This window comes from Podarcis bocagei (genome assembly GCF_964188305.1).
Source record: "Podarcis bocagei genome assembly, chromosome: 3".
NCBI lineage: Eukaryota > Metazoa > Chordata > Lepidosauria > Squamata > Lacertidae > Podarcis > Podarcis bocagei.
In genome coordinates this window covers 80,345,834-80,366,948 of record NC_138127.1, presented here as the reverse complement: position 1 = coordinate 80,366,948, position 21,115 = coordinate 80,345,834, and the positions used below count along the sequence as shown (strand labels likewise).

At 44.7% G+C, this 21,115-nt stretch overlaps 1 protein-coding gene across 1 annotated transcript; it reads left to right on the top strand.

The window, feature by feature from the left end:
* Positions 1–7,598: 7,598 nt before the first annotated feature.
* LOC308582700 (required for drug-induced death protein 1) lies at positions 7,599–20,974 on the top strand. The gene is made up of 2 exons (XM_081186139.1): positions 7,599–8,144; positions 17,259–20,974. The coding sequence occupies exons 1-2, from the start codon at positions 7,854–7,856 to the stop codon at positions 17,376–17,378; spliced, it is 411 nt and encodes a 136-aa protein (XP_081042265.1). The 5' UTR covers positions 7,599–7,853; the 3' UTR covers positions 17,379–20,974.
* The last annotated feature ends 141 nt before the right edge of the window (positions 20,975–21,115 follow it).

Genomic DNA, 21,115 nt, shown 5'->3' with positions numbered 1-21,115 from the left:
GAGACCTCAAGCTCCAGTCAATGTAATACTGAGGTTGATGAATCAATATTCTGATTCAGTATAAGGCAGTTTCCAGTGTTGTAATGAGCTGCAGATGTGAATGTGGGGATTCAACCAAAGGTGTCATGGAAAAGTGGGTTTTGACTATGGATGTGAAGGAAGAGGTGGCATCAAGCAGCTGTCTTGGGAGCCAGTTTCATGTGTTGGGCGGGTAGTTGTGGAGAGAGTGGATTTTGGGGGACATTAAAACATCTGAGGATGATGGAGCTTGGAGGAAAGAATGTAATAGGCAGGGATATATCTGGGTGTGGGTGGGAAGTGAAGTGGGGAGCAAAGCAAAGGCAGTCTTTGAAAGTAATAACAAATGACTCTGCTGGAGCTGGGAGTGAGCAGGAACCTATTGTAGGGAATTAAGGAAGGCTGCAGGGGGCAGGTAAGCCATGCCTCACATAATTGATCAGAAGTCACATACACCATTTAAATGGCAATTCCCTTCAACTTGCAGAGAGACATCAAATATTTTACTGAGGGGGTCAAAAGGACCTTAGCTCCTAGGAGTTGGCTCCTATAAGGAAGGAAGAGCGTCACGTGGCCAGACTGAGGCTATTATTTTGGCAAAGTGCAGGATATACATGAGGTGACCAAGCTGAGACAAACAAGAGGAGAAGATTGGTCATCGCCCAGCTAGACCTGCAATCAAAAGAACTTAAGAGGCATGCTGCATCAGGCCAAAGATCCATATAGCTAAGCATCTTCACACTGGCCAACCCAATGCCTTACAGGAAGCCTATAGTCTAAACCAGGCATGGCCAAACTTGGCCCTCCACCTGTTTTGGGACTACAACTCCCATCATCCCTAGCTAACAGGACCAGTGGTCAGGGATGATGGAAATTGTAGTCCCAAAACAGCTGGAGGGCCAAGTTTGGCCATGCCTGGTCTAAAGGGTCTATCTGATTCTGCCTCGGCTATATTCTTCCATGAGGTAGTACAGCTGTGAAGAGATTTATTGAGTGCTAGATGATCTATCTATGAATTTGATGCACAGGTTTGGTGATTTTCCTTTAGTGACTCTGCTGGCCAGTTGTGCCCTTTAATTATAATATATTTACAGTGATAGATTCCCTTCCCAACCCCCAACCCCAAAAACCCATGTTGCTAAACCAAATTCAGCCTCAGAATTAATGTACTTTTTTCTCACATAAAGTATTAGAAACCAGTAATGCAGAATAAAATGGGATTTGGGGGGTGGGGGAGAATGATTAGAATCTTTATGACAGCTCCTGCTGGAGGAAAATGTATATAATTCCCAATATCTTAGTAATCAAAAGAACACTTCTAGTACAGCGCTCGGACAGTGAGGCATGGTAAAATTCTTAATTACTTGGGGAATTACTTTAGTAGCGACATCAAATGAAAACAAGATAAGCTTATTAATGAATTCCAACCAAAGAGCTACTGAACTAAAGATGAAATAGCATAAAATAGGAGGAACTGATCATTTCATGTAACTGGTTTATGGATGTGTAGTGAAGTGTTTAGCGAAGATTAAGTACTGGAGGGTTTATATCATTAAACTAAAAAAAATGTGATCTCGCTTCTCTTGCAGAGGCAATATGCCTGCAAACCTAGACTCACTTTGGATTCAAAGTTTAGAATTCTGATCAATTTCTAGACCTGAATATGTTCAGAACCTACTTCTGGCTGTCCAGGTGAATGAGACAAGGTCGGGGGTAAAAATGGAGACAATGGGGGCCAGGCCACCACATGCATTATGTCAACTTGATTTCAAAGAATGCTTGTATAAGGCTTATGAATCATAAGAGCATAAGAAGAGCCTGCTGGATCAGGCCAATAGTCCATCTACAGCATCTCATAGTGGCCAAGAACATGCTTATGGGCAGCCTGAAAGCAGGACCTCACCATCACATCACTTGCCTCACTTGTGGTTCCTAGCAACCATATTCAGTCTGTCCACACTGACTGGCAGCAGTTGTCCTGGATTTAAGGCGGGGGGGGACGATGACACTCCAGCCCTACCTAGAGAGGTCACTGATTGAACCTGGGACCTGATCCTGTCCCACTGAGCTACAGCAAAACATTATATATATATATATATATATATGCTTTCGTAGATTTTCACGGGTACAGGAATGTAGGTTTTGGTGTCTTCGGGTGTCTTCCCGTGTAAGAGTTGGGGTGTCTAGGCGACGTTTCGACGAGGTCTCACTCGTCATCTTCAGGCTGGTGCTTTCGGCTTCTTGTTACTAGAACAGAGCAGGATCTCAGTGTTTGAGTTCCTATAAATGACCCTCCTAAGTGGTACTCAGAATATCACTCAAGTAATCACTCAAGATATCCCTCAAGTAATTAATGAACAAAAGAAGAAAAGGCACATTAACCTAGGAACTTCCTCTCTGCCCAGAACGTTGGAGGCTATACACCACACCCCCTCAACAGTATTTATAGGAACTCAAACACTGAGATCCTGCTCTGTTCTAGTAACAAGAAGCCGAAAGCACCAGCCTGAAGATGACGAGTGAGACCTCGTCGAAACGTCGCCTAGACACCCCAACTCTTACACGGGAAGACACCCGAAGACACCAAAACCTATATATATATATATATATATATATATATATATATATATATATATGTTTTGGTGTCTTCGGGTGTCTTCCCGTGTAAGAGTTGGGGTGTCTAGGCGACGTTTCGACGAGGTCTCACTCGTCATCTTCAGGCTGGTGCTTTCGGCTTCTTGTTACTAGAACAGAGCAGGATCTCAGTGTTTGAGTTCCTATAAATACTGTTGAGGGGGTGTGGTGTATAGCCTCCAACGTTCTGGGCAGATAGCAAGTTCCTAGGTTAATGTGCCTTTTCTTCTTTTGTTCATTAATTACTTGAGGGATATCTTGAGTGATTACTTGAGTGATATTCTGAGTACCACTTAGGAGGGTCATTAGGTGTGGATTAGTTGCTAAAGCTTTCGTGTCTTGACCTCTTGAGCTTGTGAAGAGTTTTTCTGAGAAGATGGCTGTACTGCACTTAGTTGTGCTCTGGCTTGGCTTCGTGTATAGGGGCGAGCTGTGGTTTTGTGCCCTGTGCCAGCCAGATCTGTGTAGGGATTGCAGGGGGGTGCAGCATCCGGAGGTGCCACTATGGTTTGGCTACTGGATGGTGTCTGTAATTTATCTGTGGAGAGGGTCTGGGTTTGGGTCTGGTGTGGTTGATTGGAGATGGCGTTCTGTGTGCCTCTGGTTCTGGTGTCGGTTTTTGTGGGGAGGGCTAATTTCCAGATGTCTGGCAGGCGGGACGTGTCGTCACGCTTGTTCATGTTGTGAGGGTGTTTCTCTATCTCGATGGCTTCCATGATTATTCTCTTGTGGTGATGTTCCATGTTAAAGAGCAATTTGGAATCTGCAAAATTAATTTCGTGTCCTGTTTCTTTCATGTGTTGGTAAAGAGAGGAAGTTTTTTCTTCTTTTTTGACGGCATTCTTGTGTTCTGCGATACGTGCATTTATTCGTCTGTTTGTTTGTCCAATGTACGTGGCTGGGCAGACTTTGCAGGGTATTTCATAGACCCCTTGGTTTTCTAACTGGATTTTATCTTTTGGGTTTCTGAGGATATTGGCTATTTTTTGGTTGGTGCAAAAGGCTGTTTTGATATTGTGTTTATGGAGGATTTTGCTAATTTTATCTGTAGTGCCCTTGATATAAGGAAGGAGGGCCATGCCATTGTTTTCTTCTGTGTCTTGGTTTTTGGGGGGTGTTTCTTTTTGGATTAGCTTCGTAACCCTGTTTTGCTGGTATCCGTTGGCGATTAACACATTTGAGAGATTCTGTAACTCAGTTGTCAAGTGGTCTTTGTCAGCCAGGCGTTTGGTTCTGGAGATGAGAGTCTTGGCTACGGAGTTTATTTGTGCAGGGTGGTGGTGTGATTGTGCATGTAAGTAGCGGTTGGTGTGTGTTTTTTTCCGGTAGATAGTGTGTCCTAGGGAGCCATCAGGTTTTTTGTAGATTAGGACGTCAAGGAAGGGAAGTTGGTTGTTGGCTTCTATTTCCATAGTGAATTGTATTTTGGGGTGTAGGCTGTTGAGATGTGTGAGGAAGCTATCTAGTTTTTCCTTCCCGTGTGGCCAAATTACAAAGGTGTCGTCAACATATCTGAGCCAAAGTTTGGGTTTGTGTTCTGACTTGTCTAAAGCATTGGTTTCAAAGTGTTCCATGTACAGATTTGCGATGACCGGTGAGAGGGGTGATCCCATAGGTGCTCCTTCTATCTGTTTGTATCTTTGTCCATTGTGGATGAAGTACGTGTTGGTTAGGCAGTGGTTGGTCAGGTCCAGGATGTATTCGGGGGGATTGTATTTGTTTTGAATGGCTGTCAAGGCTTCATTAATGGGCACTTGTGTGAAGAGAGATACAACATCGAAGCTCACAAGTAGGTCATCGGGATGTAGGTTTTGCTTCTTTATTGTTTCTATGAACTGGAAGGAGTTTGTAACGTGTGAAGCGATAGATTCTGCATAGGGCTGAAGTTGCTTAGCGAGAAATTTAGCGAGATTTTGTAGAGGTGAGCCTATGGAGCTGACTATTGGTCTGAGTGGTGTTCCTTCTTTGTGTATCTTGGGGAGACCGTAGAGTTTGGGGCATCTGGATGATTTTTCTCTGGGGATGATTCTTAGCTGGATTTCTTCACTGATAGGAGAGGCTTTTATTTTGGATTTGGTGGTTTTTTCCAGATAGGTGGTGGGATCTGTTTTTATAGGTTGGTAGGTAGGGTCTTGGAGTAGATTTGATAGTTTTGCTTGGTAGTCCGATGTGTTCATCACAACAGTGGCATTACCTTTGTCTGCTGGGAGAATGATTATGTTGTTGTCTTTCCTCAGGTTGGTGAGTGCTTTCTGTTCTTCTTTGTGTAAATTGCTTCTGGGTGGTTTGCTGGAGCAGAGGATGTTGGTGACTTCAAGTCTGATTTTATTGGCTTCATCTGGGTTGATTTTGGTTAGGCTAGCTTCGACTCCGCATATGATGTTTTCCGTGGGGATGCGTCTCGGGGCGACTGCAAAGTTGAAACCTTTGGAGAGTACTTTGGTTTCAGTTGAGGTGAGGATCCTGTCTGATATGTTATGTACTGTTTGTTTCATGGGTTGTTGTGGAGGGTGGCTGGGCTTCTGGCGTTTCTCTAGTTTGTGGAGTTTGTTGGTGTGTATGTCTGTCTTATGTGAGGACTCTGTTTCAGCTCTCCAAACGGCTAGTTGTTTGCATTTGTCCCAGAGTGCAGGGTGGATTTTGTTACAGAGTTTGAGGTGAAGAGTGAGCAGATCTTTGTTGGTTTGGTTTAGTAGGTATCTTTTCTTATGTAGTTCGTTTCTGATTAGGGATAGTTCAGTTCGTTTCAGGATCCTTTCGGTAGCTGGGGTTTTAGAGTGGAATTTAAGTTGGAAGCATGTGGGAATTAAGTTGTTGTCTCGGCAGTTGCGTAGGAACAAGAGATCACATAAGATGGTGGCTCTTCGGATTTCTAGTTTCTCGTAGGTTCTTGTCAGCTGGAAGGTTTCCTCCCCGTAGAGGTGAGATATTTGCTTTCGTAGATTTTCACGGGTACAGGAATGTAGGTTTTGGTGTCTTCGGGTGTCTTCCCGTGTCAAGGGCACTACAGATAAAATTAGCAAAATCCTCCATAAACACAATATCAAAACAGCCTTTTGCACCAACCAAAAAATAGCCAATATCCTCAGAAACCCAAAAGATAAAATCCAGTTAGAAAACCAAGGGGTCTATGAAATACCCTGCAAAGTCTGCCCAGCCACGTACATTGGACAAACAAACAGACGAATAAATGCACGTATCGCAGAACACAAGAATGCCGTCAAAAAAGAAGAAAAAACTTCCTCTCTTTACCAACACATGAAAGAAACAGGACACGAAATTAATTTTGCAGATTCCAAATTGCTCTTTAACATGGAACATCACCACAAGAGAATAATCATGGAAGCCATCGAGATAGAGAAACACCCTCACAACATGAACAAGCGTGACGACACGTCCCGCCTGCCAGACATCTGGAAATTAGCCCTCCCCACAAAAACCGACACCAGAACCAGAGGCACACAGAACGCCATCTCCAATCAACCACACCAGACCCAAACCCAGACCCTCTCCACAGATAAATTACAGACACCATCCAGTAGCCAAACCATAGTGGCACCTCCGGATGCTGCACCCCCCTGCAATCCCTACACAGATCTGGCTGGCACAGGGCACAAAACCACAGCTCGCCCCTATACACGAAGCCAAGCCAGAGCACAACTAAGTGCAGTACAGCCATCTTCTCAGAAAAACTCTTCACAAGGTCAAGAGGTCAAGACACGAAAGCTTTAGCAACTAATCCACACCTAATGACCCTCCTAAGTGGTACTCAGAATATCACTCAAGTAATCACTCAAGATATCCCTCAAGTAATTAATGAACAAAAGAAGAAAAGGCACATTAACCTAGGAACTTCCTATCTGCCCAGAACGTTGGAGGCTATACACCACACCCCCTCAACAGTATTTATAGGAACTCAAACACTGAGATCCTGCTCTGTTCTAGTAACAAGAAGCCGAAAGCACCAGCCTGAAGATGACGAGTGAGACCTCGTCGAAACGTCGCCTAGACACCCCAACTCTTACACGGGAAGACACCCGAAGACACCAAAACCTACATTCCTGTACCCGTGAAAATCTACGAAAGCAAATATATATATATATATATATATAAATTTTTATTTTTACTTCCATCAATCCTGTCTGAAAATTTTCCAATCTAATCTCTCAGTATGCATTTCTTATCTTCCCTATTACATTTCAAACTCATAACCAATACAGTATCTCTATCTTTTTCTACTTTGTAACACTTCGTATATTTATTCTTACAAAACTTCTTGTAGTCCTACTAGCGTAATTTGTTGATTACAGTTGCTCTTCAAGTAATTCATATACTTCTTCCAATCTTCTGTAAATCTCTAGTCCCGCAGGTTTTGAATCCTTCCTGTCATTTTGTCCAATTCTGCATAGTCCATTAATTTTGTCTGCCGTTCTTCTTTCATCGGAATTTCTTCTTGTTTCCATTTCTGGGCTAACAATACTCTTGCTGCAGTTGTTGCATATAAAAACAATTTAACATCTTGCCTATTAATGTCCTGACCTATAATACCAAGCAAAAATGCTTATGGTTTTTTAAAAAAACGTATATTTCAACATCTTTTTCATCTCAAGGCCTCACACTTTATTGGGTCTGGAAGCGGAAGAAGGAAAGCAGAAGATGACAGGGAAAACTTTTCCAAATCCACTGTCCCATCAGCTTTATAAATTTCCGAAGAAGCCAATGGATCAAATACCCCGGGGAGGAAATTGCCCTTCTCGTGAGGCAGCACTTTTTCCTTTTGTTTTAAGAGTTCAGTCGCACACAACGCCATTGTTTTCCCTGCCTGAGCCTACCGATCACGGCTATTGTGCGTCGGTATGTGAAGTGCCTGGTGCAACAGGAAGCCCTGGAAATGGGTGTGTGTGTGTGTGTTGTCAACAGCGCCGTTTGGCACAGGATGTTGGACTTCTTGGATCAGCTGCCAAGCCTCGGGAAGCGGACTCTCCCCGCCCGCTGCCCTTTTGTGGGGACACAGGGAGGGCAGGCTGCGGCCTTGGCGCTGGCGCCGCCTATGCGAAAGTGTCCCTGTAGCGCCACCTGTTACTTCTCTCCCGCCGGCCCCGCGCGCGGATCTCCTGCTGCGCGCTCGGCTGAGGGAAAGGGAGCAAAGGTGCCTCAGGCGCGCCGCCTGCGCATTCTCCGCGGGGCCACCTGCGGGCGCCATGACCGTCGGGGGGACCCGGAGAACCAACTACCCCCGGCGGGGGCCTGCGGAGGACGAAATCTCTATCCTGGAAAAGGACGAGGAAGAAGAAGAGGAGGAGGAGGAGAGGAGGCAGACAGCCCCAAGCGGCCCCGCTGAGGTGGGGGAGTCCGGTTGCGCCTCCAAGAAAGTCGCCTTCGCCGTCCTCCCGGACAAGTACGAGCCTCTCGGCGGCGCGGGAGACGAGCAGCAGCCCAAAGCCGAGCGCAAGAGCAAGAAGCGCAGGAGGAAGCTCAAGAAATACGGCAAGGTAGGCGGCGAGGGCGGCGGGACGAGGGGCGCCTCAGCCGCTTCGGGCGCCCCGAGGCCCTGCGCGCTCGGCGGATCATCGCGCGCAGGTCCGTTATTCGGGGGTCGCTAGGCGAGTGTCTAGCCCAGCCTCGGCGCCCCGGCTATCGGATAGGATGAGGGAAGACTTCAGTCATACTTTATATAATAAAACAAATACAGTGGTACTTCGCGTTATGTACTTAATTAGTTCCGAAGGTCTGTTCCTAACCTGTAACTGCTCTTAACCTGAAGCATCACTTTAGCTAATGGGGCCTCCTGCTGCTGCTGCGCCGCCGTCACACGATTTCTGTTCTCATCCTGAAGCAAAGTTCTTGACCCGAGGTACTATATCTGGGTTAGTGGAGTCTGTAACCTGAAGTGTATGTAACCCGAGGTACCACTGTATTTAAAAAGAGCTGGGGGACTTCTGGACGCATCGGATTGTTGAACTGGCTTCACCACACTTCACTAGCACCTTGTTGTCAGAGTGGTAAAAAACTGGATCTCACCCAACCGCGACATAGGCACCTTGAGTTATGTTGTGGGAATGTGGGATACAGTGGTACCTCAGGTTACAGACGCTTCAGGTTACAGGCTCCGCTAACCCAGAAATAGTACCTCGGGTTAAGAACTTTGCTTCAGGATGAGAACAGAAATTGTGAGGAGGTGGTGCGGCGGCAGCAGCAGGAGGCCCCATTAGCTAAAGTGGTACCTCAGGTTAAGAACAGTTTCAGGTTAAGAACGGACCTCCGGAACGAATTAAGTTCTTAACCCGAGGTACCTCTGTATTTGGTCTGAGTGGTGTGCAAGCAGAGCTGACCCATCCAGGAGGCTGGCTAAGTGAGGCAACCGCCTCAGGCACAGGAGCCAACTCCTAGGGGTGGAGGTCCCTTACCCCCTCAAAAAAATATTTGAGGGGGCCAGGGCCCCCTAAGTTGATGGACATGGTGTGCATGTGCCATGTCATATGATCAATTATATGGGGCCGGACTTACCTGGGCTCCCCCAATATTTTATTCAAGTTGGTACCCCTGGCCTCAGGTGGCAGGATCCACAGGGGCAGCAGATCCTGATGCAGATCTCTATTCCTCCTTTGTTCCTTATGCAGATCTTCACTCACCCCTTCTTCCTGGGTGGGCTTGGGTGTGAAAGCCCTTGTTTTTAGGGGCTAACCAGGCTGGGATAGCAGGCTTGTGGGTTTTTGAATGTCTGATGTAGATTTTTTCAATTTTGTTGTTCTGTATGGGACAATGACAATAAAGATTATCGTATCGTTTTCCTCAGGTGCCCAAATGTCTTGGGCTGGCCTTGTGCGCAAGGGTTTATGCTTAACCTTTCTATTCAGATGACTCCTAGAGAACATGTAGAGGGTCTAGGATGGTGCTCAGTTCAGTTCTCTCAGCATTCGTAAGGTCTTCTGTACAATGATCCAAGACCGCCCTTTCTTACTTTCATACCCAGTTGTTGACAACCTTGGGTGCATGTTCATTGCACGTTTGAAGCCACCTGCTTTTGAAGGACTGAAAAGTAAGGAGCTAAGCTTTTAATGATCAAAACCTGAAATGAAATAATGTTCAATGTTCTCTAAAAATGTGGATTTATTAATTTTTATAAAAAAATCATTTCAGGTTTTGATCATTAAAAGCTTAGCTCCTTACTTTTCAGGTGCCTGATTAATAAAGCTGAATTCTTGTCCTCATAATTAATAACAGTTAATTTTGTTATAATTAATACAGCAGCTGGTCTTGATAGCTGGCAGCAACACTATTTAAAACAGTCGGGGGGGATCTCATTAAAGAAGAAAAGGGTCTAATAAATGCCGAAACCAAAATTCTTATGATAATAAAATTAATAGTAGTAATTTGATTCCTTACTTGCCCTTCATCAAATGGTCCCAGTGTGGGTCACAACAATATAAAAACACAATATTAAAATCCGTTAAAACAAATTACAATAAAAAGAATAGGGTGGATCCTATATATGCATGTGTGTATCAGGTGACAAAGTGGCAGGAGGCTAGAATGTTCATTTTCCTTGTAACTGTGCTATCCTGAATGCAATCAGTTGTTTGAATTTGTACACTGAAAGTTTATTGTTTTAAATTCCATTTTGTTTTAGTTATTTAGAAAATTTTGTATCACTTCCTTCACTAAAAAGCAAACTCAAGTAGGGTCATATCCAGATAAAAATACAAAACTAGTCAATAAAACTATCTCAAGCCTGAATAGTAATATTTATTTATTTAATTATAAAATATGTACGCCTATTGTCAAAACCTCTAATTGGTTTACTTCCTTTTGGAGGAAGGGCGTGATTAGATAATTATGTTATAATTATCAATAAAAGCAGAAGTTAAAGACAAGCTGGCCTAAACAATCAAAGTATACATAAAACCAGTGGTTTGAAGTATACCTTTAAAAAAAGCCTATTTAAATTCATGACAATCTTACATATGTGGGTGGGATTGCCTAAGCAACAAATAATTCAGCAGGCAGTAAAAACAATACAATGAAGGCACCTGCCCAATATCAATGGGTAAGGAGTTTAAAAATGTAAGTGCTGCTGAAAATTAAGTTCCCTATCAGTGCAGGACAAATATTTTGTGGTACTTGTAAAAGCGCTAGTTCCTCAAAGTGGTCGAATGGGCATATATGGGGTAAGGGGATCCCTCAAGTAAGCTCATTCTGTATCTGTACCAGGTGGCTCAATATCTCAAAACCCTTCTGGTGAATTTGTTCAGCTGGCGCCAATAGTTGAACCATGTTGATGCCAATCATGCCTCGAGGGAAGAACATGTCACATTCAAGGCCCTGTCTCAAGCTAAAGCACCTAAGGTTTTGCTTAGTGATAGAGTGACAAGAAGGACCTTCCTGACAAATCTTAAATGCCCAGGCATGACAATGCCAAGGGAGGTGCTTCTTTAGATAACTAGGTCCTAACTCATTCAGGGAAGCATTCAAAACTTGATTTGGGCTTTGTAGCATGTAGGTTGCCACTGCATACTCTTCAGAAGCGGCATTGCATGATTTCAAACAACTGAAGCATTTTGCACCAGCTGCTGCCTCCAAACCATCTTCAAAGCCACATTGAGTGCATTGCTGTAATCTAGCCTGGAGGTTACCAGAGCATGGATTACTTTGTTTAGGATAGTGCTGATAATCTTAACTGCCCTAGAGCACACCAGTCCTGGTTTGCTTGTTGTAACCACAGCTTCAGCTTTGCCACCTTCAAGTGAGTCTCCTGCTGCACATTCTCCTATGCTGCCCAGTATGGGTGAAATTTTCTCCTTGCTCCCCGACCATGTACATGGTGTCCCCCCCTCTCTCCCTCCCTCCCTCCCTCCCTCCCCTCTCTCTGTTTTCTGTCTGTCTGCCCCATCCCTTCAACACCCTCCTCAAAATCCAAGTCTTTCTACAAGGCTTAAAAACCTCTTAATCCATCTCCCTGTAGCAAAGTATTACGTGCGTAAACCTGCTTTTGCTCACACAAAAGCGCTAAACGGCCTTGGCCCAGTATACCTGAAGAAGCATCTCCACCCCCATCGTTCTGCCCGGACACTGAGGTCCAGCACCGAGGGCCTTCTGGCGGTTCCCTCACTGTGAGAAGCTAAGCTACAGGGAAGCAGGCAGAGGGCCTTCTCAGTAGTGGCGCCCGCCCCGTAGAACGCCCTCCCATCAGATGTCAAAGAGAAAAACAACTATCTGACATTTAGAAGACATCTGAAGGCAGCCCTGTTCAGGGAAGTTTTTAATGTGTGACATTTTAATGTATTTTTAATCTTTGTTGCAAGTTGCCCAGAATGGCTGGGGAAACCCAGCCAAATGGGTGGGGTACAAATAATAAATTACTATTACTACTATTACTATTACTATTACTATTACTATTACTATTACTATTACTATTACTATTACATTTGCTTCTCTCTCTAAACCCCATTTTATCTCCCCTGTTGCCTATTTAGATTGCAAACTACTTGGTAAAAGGGATCTGACCCCCCCCCCCTTTATGGAACTTCATGTAGACAGATAGGTGAGGCATAATACATTCCTCTGTTTACAGTGCCCCGGTGTGATTGCTGTTGTTTCTGTAGGCAAAACAGCACACATTAAACAAGAGGGGGTATCAGTGACTCTGATGGCTGTGCTGTTACCTCCACTGGTGGAGGCAGCATACTTCTGAATGCTGGCAGCAGGGAAACAGCAGAAGATGGAGAGTGTTGTTGTGCCCAGGTGCTGCTTTTGGGCTTCCCATGGGCATCTGGTTGTAAGAGCAGGATGCTGCACTAGGTGGGCGTGGGCCACTGGCCTGATCCAGAAGAGGCCTCTTACCCTCTTAGCAGGTTTGAGGAAGTTCATAACCAGGTTTGAGAATTAAGTCTCTATATATCCTTAGATAAAAGGTGAAGGACACTCCTCCCTGCAAAGAACCTAGTGAGGACTGAGAGTGCTGCTCAGTGGCTACAGAATGCTGGTTGGTTGACCGTTGACTGTTGGGAGGGGACAAGGGGAAATTGAGTGGTTGGAATCCTGAAAAAAAGAGTGCAGCATTTTGTTGCAGGCTCCACTTATAAGTACGTAATAACAACTTTACGTTCAGGCGATCTTCTTTGGATAATTTTTGTGGCAGAAGGCTGCTCTTGCAGCACAAACAGAACTGTCTTTGAAAAAACAAATAACAAGTTAAATCCAGTGAAGGAGCCTGTTGGATTTCACCCCCCCCCTTTTCCCTTTCCCTTTTAAGAAGAAACCAGTCTATCTGAGCTGAAGCCAGCATTCCTGTAGATCAAAAGAGAGACCTGCCATTTCAGTTTGTAAAATACTCTAAGCTTATCCACGTGACAGATGCTTTGCATCTCTTTGTGCAGCATTTCTTGGCTTGGCATCCTTACTTTGACAATGTTCCAATTAGCAAGAAGTGTGAGGTTCGTTTCCCACCCTCTGCAACAGAGACAAAGAGATAAAATAATAGACCTCCCTTCCGTACTGTGTCCGACTGCATCAGCATTAACACTTTGCTGCTGGTTTGCTGCAAGAGTTTTACCAATGAAAATACTACTCTTGCTGTTTATTAATTAATCAATTCATTATACGTATACCTGTCCTTTTAAGAACATAGGAAGCTGCCTTATACTGAATCAAACCATTGGTCCATCTTGCTCAGTCTACAATGACTATCAGGGGCTCTCCAGGGTTTCAGCACTACCTGGGGATTGAACCTGTGAACTTCTACATGCTCTGCCATTGGAATTACCAGTCTTTCCCCCATACCAACCCTTTTCTGCAAGAAGGTCAAGGTGGCCAGTGTGGTGTAGTGGTTAGAATGTTGGACTAGGACCTGGGAAACCAGGGTTCAAATCCCCACTCAGCCAGGAAGCTCACTGGGTGACCTTTGGCCAGTCACTGTCTCCCAGCCTAATTTACCTCACAGGGTAGTTGTGAGGAGAAAATGGAGAGGTGGGGAGAGCCATGTATGTCACCTTGAACCCATTGGGATATAAATGACCCTTTCCCCTTTTATCCTTACAACAACCCTGTAAAGTAGGTTACTCTGGCCCAAGTGACTGGTCCAAGGCCATTCAGTCAGGGACAATGGCCATAAGTTCCCTATGCCTGGATAAAATAGTAAGCATCAGGTTGTCTGTGGAAATTTCATATATTGTATGGGTCAACTGAAAGGATGATTAGCTCACGTGTTGGTGCTGATAAGTCTTGTATATAAGATCCAACATACAGCAGTCATGCCACCTTTAAAGCACATTTGAAACACATTCTTTTCCTCAAAGAATTATGGGCATTGTAGTTTACCCCTCAAAGAGTTACAATTCCAGTAACCTTAACAAAGTGCAGTGCCCAGAATTCTTTGAGGGGGCAAATGTGCTTTAAAGGTATAATGTGTGTACACAGGGAGTTTGATGGCCATGAGTTGTTGTCTGTGTCATTTGCTACAGGTTTCGGTGAGACTTTCACATCCCGCCTCTTAAATATTGCTTCATCGTGTATAGGAAATGAACACAAAGGTCATGCTGTATGTTTGTGTTGGAAAGTACCTTGAACCCTGCTGAAATCAGGGCTCCATTGTTTTGGCCAAGGTCCAAGCATTTTATGACACAATCTTTGCCAGGCCCAATGAAACAAAAGAGGTAAAGTAATTTGGCCAAGGCTAGATAGAGGATGAGACAATGATGTCCTTTATGTGACCACCTCTGTTGGTGGCATTCCAGCTTCATCTTTCTCTTCCTTGAACAGGAATTTATTCTGATCTTGCACCAATGACTTCACACAATTCTAAGCATTTGATAGGGAGTTGGCTGCACCAGTGCATTTTAAAGAGGTGTGATTTGTAGGCCCTATCACAGAGATGGGGAACTCTGAACCTTCCAGATAATGTTGGATTACAACTCCCATCAGCCCAGCCAACATGGCCTGTGGTCAGGGATGATGGGATTTGTAGTCCAACAACTAGAGGGCCACAAGTTCAATCACTGCCCTGCCTTAAGCTTGCTGCTGCAGCAAGTTTTAGAATTAGTTTGGACCAAAGGGCCAAAATGTAGCCACTTCATAGAATTGAAGAGTTGGAAAGGACCCTGAGGGTCAACTATTTCAACCGCCTGCAATACAGGAATCTCAGCTAAAACATCCATGACAGATGGCCATCCAACCTCTTCTTAAAAATCTCCAAGGAAGGAGAGTCCACCACCTTCCAAGGGAGTCCATTCCACTGCCAAACAGCTCTTACCATCAGAAAGTTCTTCCCGATGTTTAGTTGGAATCTTATTGTTTATAACTTGAAGCCCTTGGTTTGGGTCCCACCCCCCAGAGAGAGAGAAAGCAAGCTTGCTCCATCTTGCATGTGACAGCCATTTAGATATTTGAAGATAGCTATTATATCTCCTCTCGGTCTCCTCGTATCCAGGCTAAACATATCCAACTCCAATTCCTCATAGGTGACCTTGATAATCTTGGTAGCCCTCCTCTGCACACGTTCCAGCTTGTCAATATCCTTCTTAAATTGTGGTGCCCAGAACTGGACACAGTTGCCCAGGAGTGGTATGCTCAAGGCAAAATGGAGCAGAACTATTACGTCCCTTGATGAGGACCCTATAGTTCTGCTTATGCAGCCTAGAATAGCATTAGCTTTTGATAATTAATGTGGTATCCTAGTGTTTTGAATGTATAGTGTTGATATGACCAAGCCTTTATTCAGACTCACTCAACAATCCACAACTAAGTTTTTCCTGAGTATGAACTGATGAATGAGCCCATGGTGATAGATAGCTGGTGTTGTGTAATCTAGTACTTGAGGCAATCTCAGTCTAAAGGAAATAGCTTGAATTCCAGGGAGTCTCATACACTCCTCCAGCACCAAGTATTTGCTGCAAAAACAGCATAGCAGCCTCCAGCTTCCAGTGAGGTTTTGTTTCATTTGTCCCAGCATGAATCTGGGGGAGCTGCCTTTTGTTCTTTTTAATGTCCTTTCAACCCTCTATTCCTTAAGGCTTGTTACTTATTATGTTATAAAATAAAGGCAACAACCTTACCTATCTAAATAAAGGTTTTTCCCAAAAAGGTGATAGTCATAGATTCACATAAAAAGAAAGTCTAAAGAGAGCAGTGCAACAACGATACCTAATAAAAAGTAGAACACAATTACAACAAATTACAAAAAAAAAACAACCCGACAAAATTTAAGTGAACACAAAGGTCACCAATATTCAAAAATATTGAATATTGCAAAGCTGATGACATTAGCTCCTAGCAAAACCAAAGACCAGAAATTCCCCACTGATTTATTTTGGAAGCAGCTTCCGTAGGCTGTAACAGATGCCATGGTAGAGTGGTGGTACTCACCTGACCCCATGAGTTGTCAGGAGAAGGGGAGGAAGGTAGGGATGATGGCATAGTGCAAATGCACCAGTAGAGCCAATCTAGCGCTCCTGCTGAAGGGTGGTGCAAGGTAGGTGGAAACAGTCATTCCCTGATGGCAAACATGGTCTCTCTCTCCCCTCACAGTTCTTCCTCTTCTCAGATTTTAATGGAGTTCTAAGGTGCTTGATGTGCCTTCCTAAAGGGGTGCAGGCAGTGTAAAGGAAGTGGTTTTGGTGAGAAGGAATTGGGGGTAGGTGGGGGATTGCATTGTATATTATCTGTTTGGGTTTACATTATTTGTAAGCTGTCTTGAGAACCCTTTGAGGTATAAGGCAGGAAAGGAATGTCCGTATGTGTGCATGTATATGTACGTAGGTTGGTCAACGAAAGTGGTATCATATAGAGGAATTCCATGGAAAACAAAGCCTTGCAAGATTGTGATAAATGCTGGTTCTCAAAAGTCACATTCAGATGAAATCAACATGGTATCCAGGGCCAGCCCAAGACATTTTGGCACCTGAGGCAAATCACAAAATAATGCCCTGCTCCCCAGCAGAGTAGACTAGGTGAGTGGAGATCCGCATCGGAAACAAGGGGGAGGGGGATAAAAATCTATATCAGAACCTGCTGCTCCTGTGGATCCCTGCACTTGAGATGATCACCTCACCTTGTCTCACATGTGAGCTGGCCTTTGTTACAAATGTATCCTGCTCCCTGCCCCAAGGAACTAAGGGGCTGCACCTCATACCAATTAACCAGTAACTCTGTGTGGTAGTGTAGGCTGAGAGATGGTGGCCAGCTCCACAGTGAGCTTCATGGCTAAGTAGGGATTCAAACCCCAGTCTCCCAGATACACCACTCTTTCTAGTACACTGCACTGGCTTTCCTATACCTTGTGACCAGAAAGCATTGTGAGAACAGAGCCTCACTCAAGTAATATTTTTTGAAGCTGAAAATAAATGTAAAAAAATCTGTGTGGTGTAATGGTTAGTGTTGGACCAGGACCTGGAAGACAGGGGTTCAAATTTCAACTCAGATATGAAGTTCACTGGGTGACCTTGGGCCAGTCACAATCTCTCAGCCTAACCTACCTTACAGGGTTGTTGTGAGATTAAAATGGAGAGGTTGGGAGACCCATGTATGCCACTTTGAGGAAACATGGGGTATATGTTGTCACTTTCTTGAGTATGTCCTGCTCTTCAGTAGTGTTCTCTGTTCTTTTCTTCTAGAATGTGGGCAAAGCACTGCAAAAAGGATGCCGTTATCTGGTACTTGGTCTGCAGGGATTAGCTAATGCCTACTCATCTCCTCTTGGAGTGCCTGTTTCAATAGCTACGGCGTTTCGTTAAGACTTGCAGCCTGCCACATTTGGGTTGAAGATGGAAGGAACGGTCGCTGAAGCACCTGGCCAAATTTCCCTTTCGCTGAAACTTCGTCTTCAGAAATGTCTCCCAACTCAGCACCAAGAAAGAAAAAATAGATCCGATTGAACATTCGGGATGGGTCATTTGCTGCTCTGGACTTGAGTAGTTCTCTGATAAGTGCTTTGATCAAAAGAATGAGTAAGGCCAAAAGAACAAAACGTTGATTAGCTGGGCTAGCTTTAGAAATATAGTAATTGTGTGTCAACCACTCACCAGCAGGATTGGCCCAAGACATTTGGCCGCCTGAGGCAAGGATGGCACCCCACCTCCCATTCCACGTGCAAAATTCAACTGGATTGTCAGCTGAATGAACATTGGTGGCAGGACAGTGTCCCCTGCAAGACATGAGGCCTGAGAGGTATAGGGCAGACTATGCGACATGCACAACTCTGTCCTTCAACACCTCACCTCCATTCCTCACCCCTTGAGGCAGCCACCTTTGCCTAACAGTGGTGACTGGTCTCCACTGGGACTGCTGGCATGTAAGGCAGGAGGCCAACAGTAGGTGGAGCCAGAGCCAATGACAGGCACAACCACGGTCAATGATAGGCAAAGTCAATTAATTCTAATTTTGTCTCTATCCTCCTCCTTGCTGAGTTCTGCACAGGAAACACTGAAGCTAAGGAGGAGGAAGCTGAAAGCCAGTTACATCCTTTGGACCAATTATAATTGAAAAAGGTAGGGAGATGGAGGTTGACTGAGGGTAAAATGAAGTTGGTGCGGTAGTGCCCCATTCAGCCCAATGGACCAGACTGTACTGCCGCCTATTAGTCGGGCTGGCCTTGACAAAAGCAAAATCTGTGGACAAAGAAAAGGGCAGCATGTAGGAGGAAATGGAGGTAGAGTGACAGGTAAGGGGGACACATGAAAGGAAAACAAAGAGAGGAAGTTTTCATAATTCTGGTCAGGCCTTAGTAAAGCTGCATGGTGGGCTGGTGTTCCACAGAGGCAGGAAAAGCTGCATCTATGGAATGTCTGTATCAGAGATTGGGAACTTCTGGATGTTGTTGGACTACAACTCCCATCATCCCTGACCACTGGCCATGCTGGATGGGAATTGGAGTCCAACAGCATGTGCAGAGCCACAGGTTACCCATCCCTGGTCTACATGTTAGAGCACGCAGGAGCAAGAGCAAAAGCGGGCAAAGACCAGAAAAGATGGATGAAAAGAGGGAATTGGGAAGAGAAATTATTTGACAAAATAAGAGCTTGAGGACATTATTGCATTGGACCCATCACGTAGCCAAGCATCTTGCGATCAGTTCCAGATACCTTGGGAGTTCTGGTTCTTAGCTGGAGAATTGTGAGAGCCCTGTGGGTAGGGTTGCCAGGCCCTGGTAGTGCTTTTATCTCTCTTAAGGGAAGGGAACATTTCTGCAAGCCATGCCCGCTTTCACCAGCCTTGCCTCATGCCCACCATCACTGGCTGAAATGTGTTTTTGAGGGCAGATAATTAGTTTCATTTGCTTGGATAGAGGATAGAGGCAGGGGTGTGTGTATAAACTAGCCTGTGGTACAAAGGTAACATTTACATTCATTGCTCTGCCTGCTTTTGCCTCTGGCCCTGCCTACCACTGTCATGCAGCCCCCAGAAGGCTGCCCAGAAGAGCTGAATAATCTTCCCCACCACTGTGCTAATTTCGCACCATGCGTACTTTTATAAACCTCTATTAAAGGTGTGGGAAACCTTTGGTCCTTCAGATGTGGCAGAACTATGACTCCTATCAGCCTCAGCAAGCATGTCTCAATAGCTAAGAGTTTATGGGAGTTGTACGTCGGCAGCATCAGGTTAGAACATGAGACCATAAGATGATCCTGCGGGATCAGGCCATCCAGTTGTCACAGTGGCCAGCCAAGCTGCTTATGGGAAGCTCTCAAGCAAGACCTGAGCCCAAGAGTACTCTCGTCTCCTGTGGTCTCCAGCACTGGTATTTGGAAGCTTTACTGCCTCCAACTCTGGAGGTGGAGCACAGCTGCCATGGCTAGTATCCATCTATAGCCCTTTCATAGAATTAAGAATCTAATCCTCTTTCAAACCCATCTAAATTGGGCACTATGCGAGCAAGTGCCATAGTTTATGTGTTTATTTTTAAAAATACATAAAGAATTTTCCAACATTCAGCTTCATTGTATGTCCATGAATTCTAGCATTATAAAAGAGGTTCCCCACACCTACTCTATTATGTCATTTCCCCACCACTACTCTGCGTTAGACTTTCATTCTTCTTCTGTATCACCTGCTTGACCTGTGACTGTAGGTCAGGGGTGAGGAATCTTCAGCCCACAGGCCGACTTAGACCTAGTTAGGCCTCCTCTCATGGCCCCAAGGCAATTTTGGCCAAGCCACACCCACCTGCCCTACCCTTGACTTCATATATGTCATCAGTTGTGGGGCAGATGAAGACCTGGCTCAGCTGAAAGGGGGTTTACAGGTACCACGGATGGGTGGTGCTTGCGAAGTCCTACTTGGGTCTTGTGAAGCACCTCACAAAATGATCCTGAAGACCCCTGCAGGCAAAAATGGGCCACCTGGTGCCATGATGTCAGGTGATTCATAAGTGAGTGTCTCCCACCTGTCTGTCTGCAGAAGCTCCTAGGTTCACTCTCCAGCATCTCCAGGTGAGGCTGGGAAAGACTCCATGTCTGAAACTTTGGAGAACCACTACTAGTCAGTGTAAATAAATAATACCAAGCTGGATGAGCAGTTGGTCCATTTCAGTATAAGGTGGCTCCTTATGATCTGATTGTCCTGGGACCATGTGGCTTCTGACAGCATTGCAAATGACAATTCTTGTTCTACTAGTGGTGCAGAGGGCCACCTTACATCCTCAATAGTCTAGGGCAGTTCATGTGGCACTCAAGGGCATTTTTGGCAGAGAAATCAGGGCAGGAATAGGAAGTAGCCCCAGCAATCTTGCTTTGCAGCTAGAATGCTACACCTAGGATTACAAAGCAGGTGGGAGTTGTGTAAGACATCTGTATGGCATGCAGAATTTTGCCCCATTTGTTGGGTACTAGATGTTGCCTTGGCACAGCTCTCTGTTTATCCTGCTCCAGTCAAAGCAGCTGTAGACAATCAAGCAGCCTGTGTGTATAGGACAGAAGTATCTGTCATGGTGTTTAATAAAACTCATCTTCCTGGAATGCCCTAGGCACCAAGAGTAAGAGATCAGATGAATATCTCACTGGAAAAAGCATTAAGCTGGCTTGCTGGGTTTAACCTTATGGATGGAAATCTCTGAAAACTGCCATTTAAAGAATTATCTTGTCCAGTGTTGACAGAAGAATCGAGCCTTTGCATTCCTGAAATGATATATTTCTACCTAGATAATAGTTAATTTTGATATGTTTTATATATACCTTCTGAGCTTTACAGAATTCATTCAAGAATACAGTACTTGCTTTTTTAAAGAAATATGCTTTAAAGCTGGTTGTTATTTTGTTTTACTTAATATTAATGAACCTGCTAACAAGTAAGCTGGTGTACTAAGATAAATTAAATAGATTTAACCAGAGTGCAATTTGTGTGTAAACTGCTTTTGATTTTCCAAACATTCTCTACTATTAATCTTGTCTTGTGGACAAGACTGGACTTAACCTTCCAGGGGTCCTTTACCTTTACCTTACCTACTATTCATTCAGGACTGGTGTGCGAATAGCCC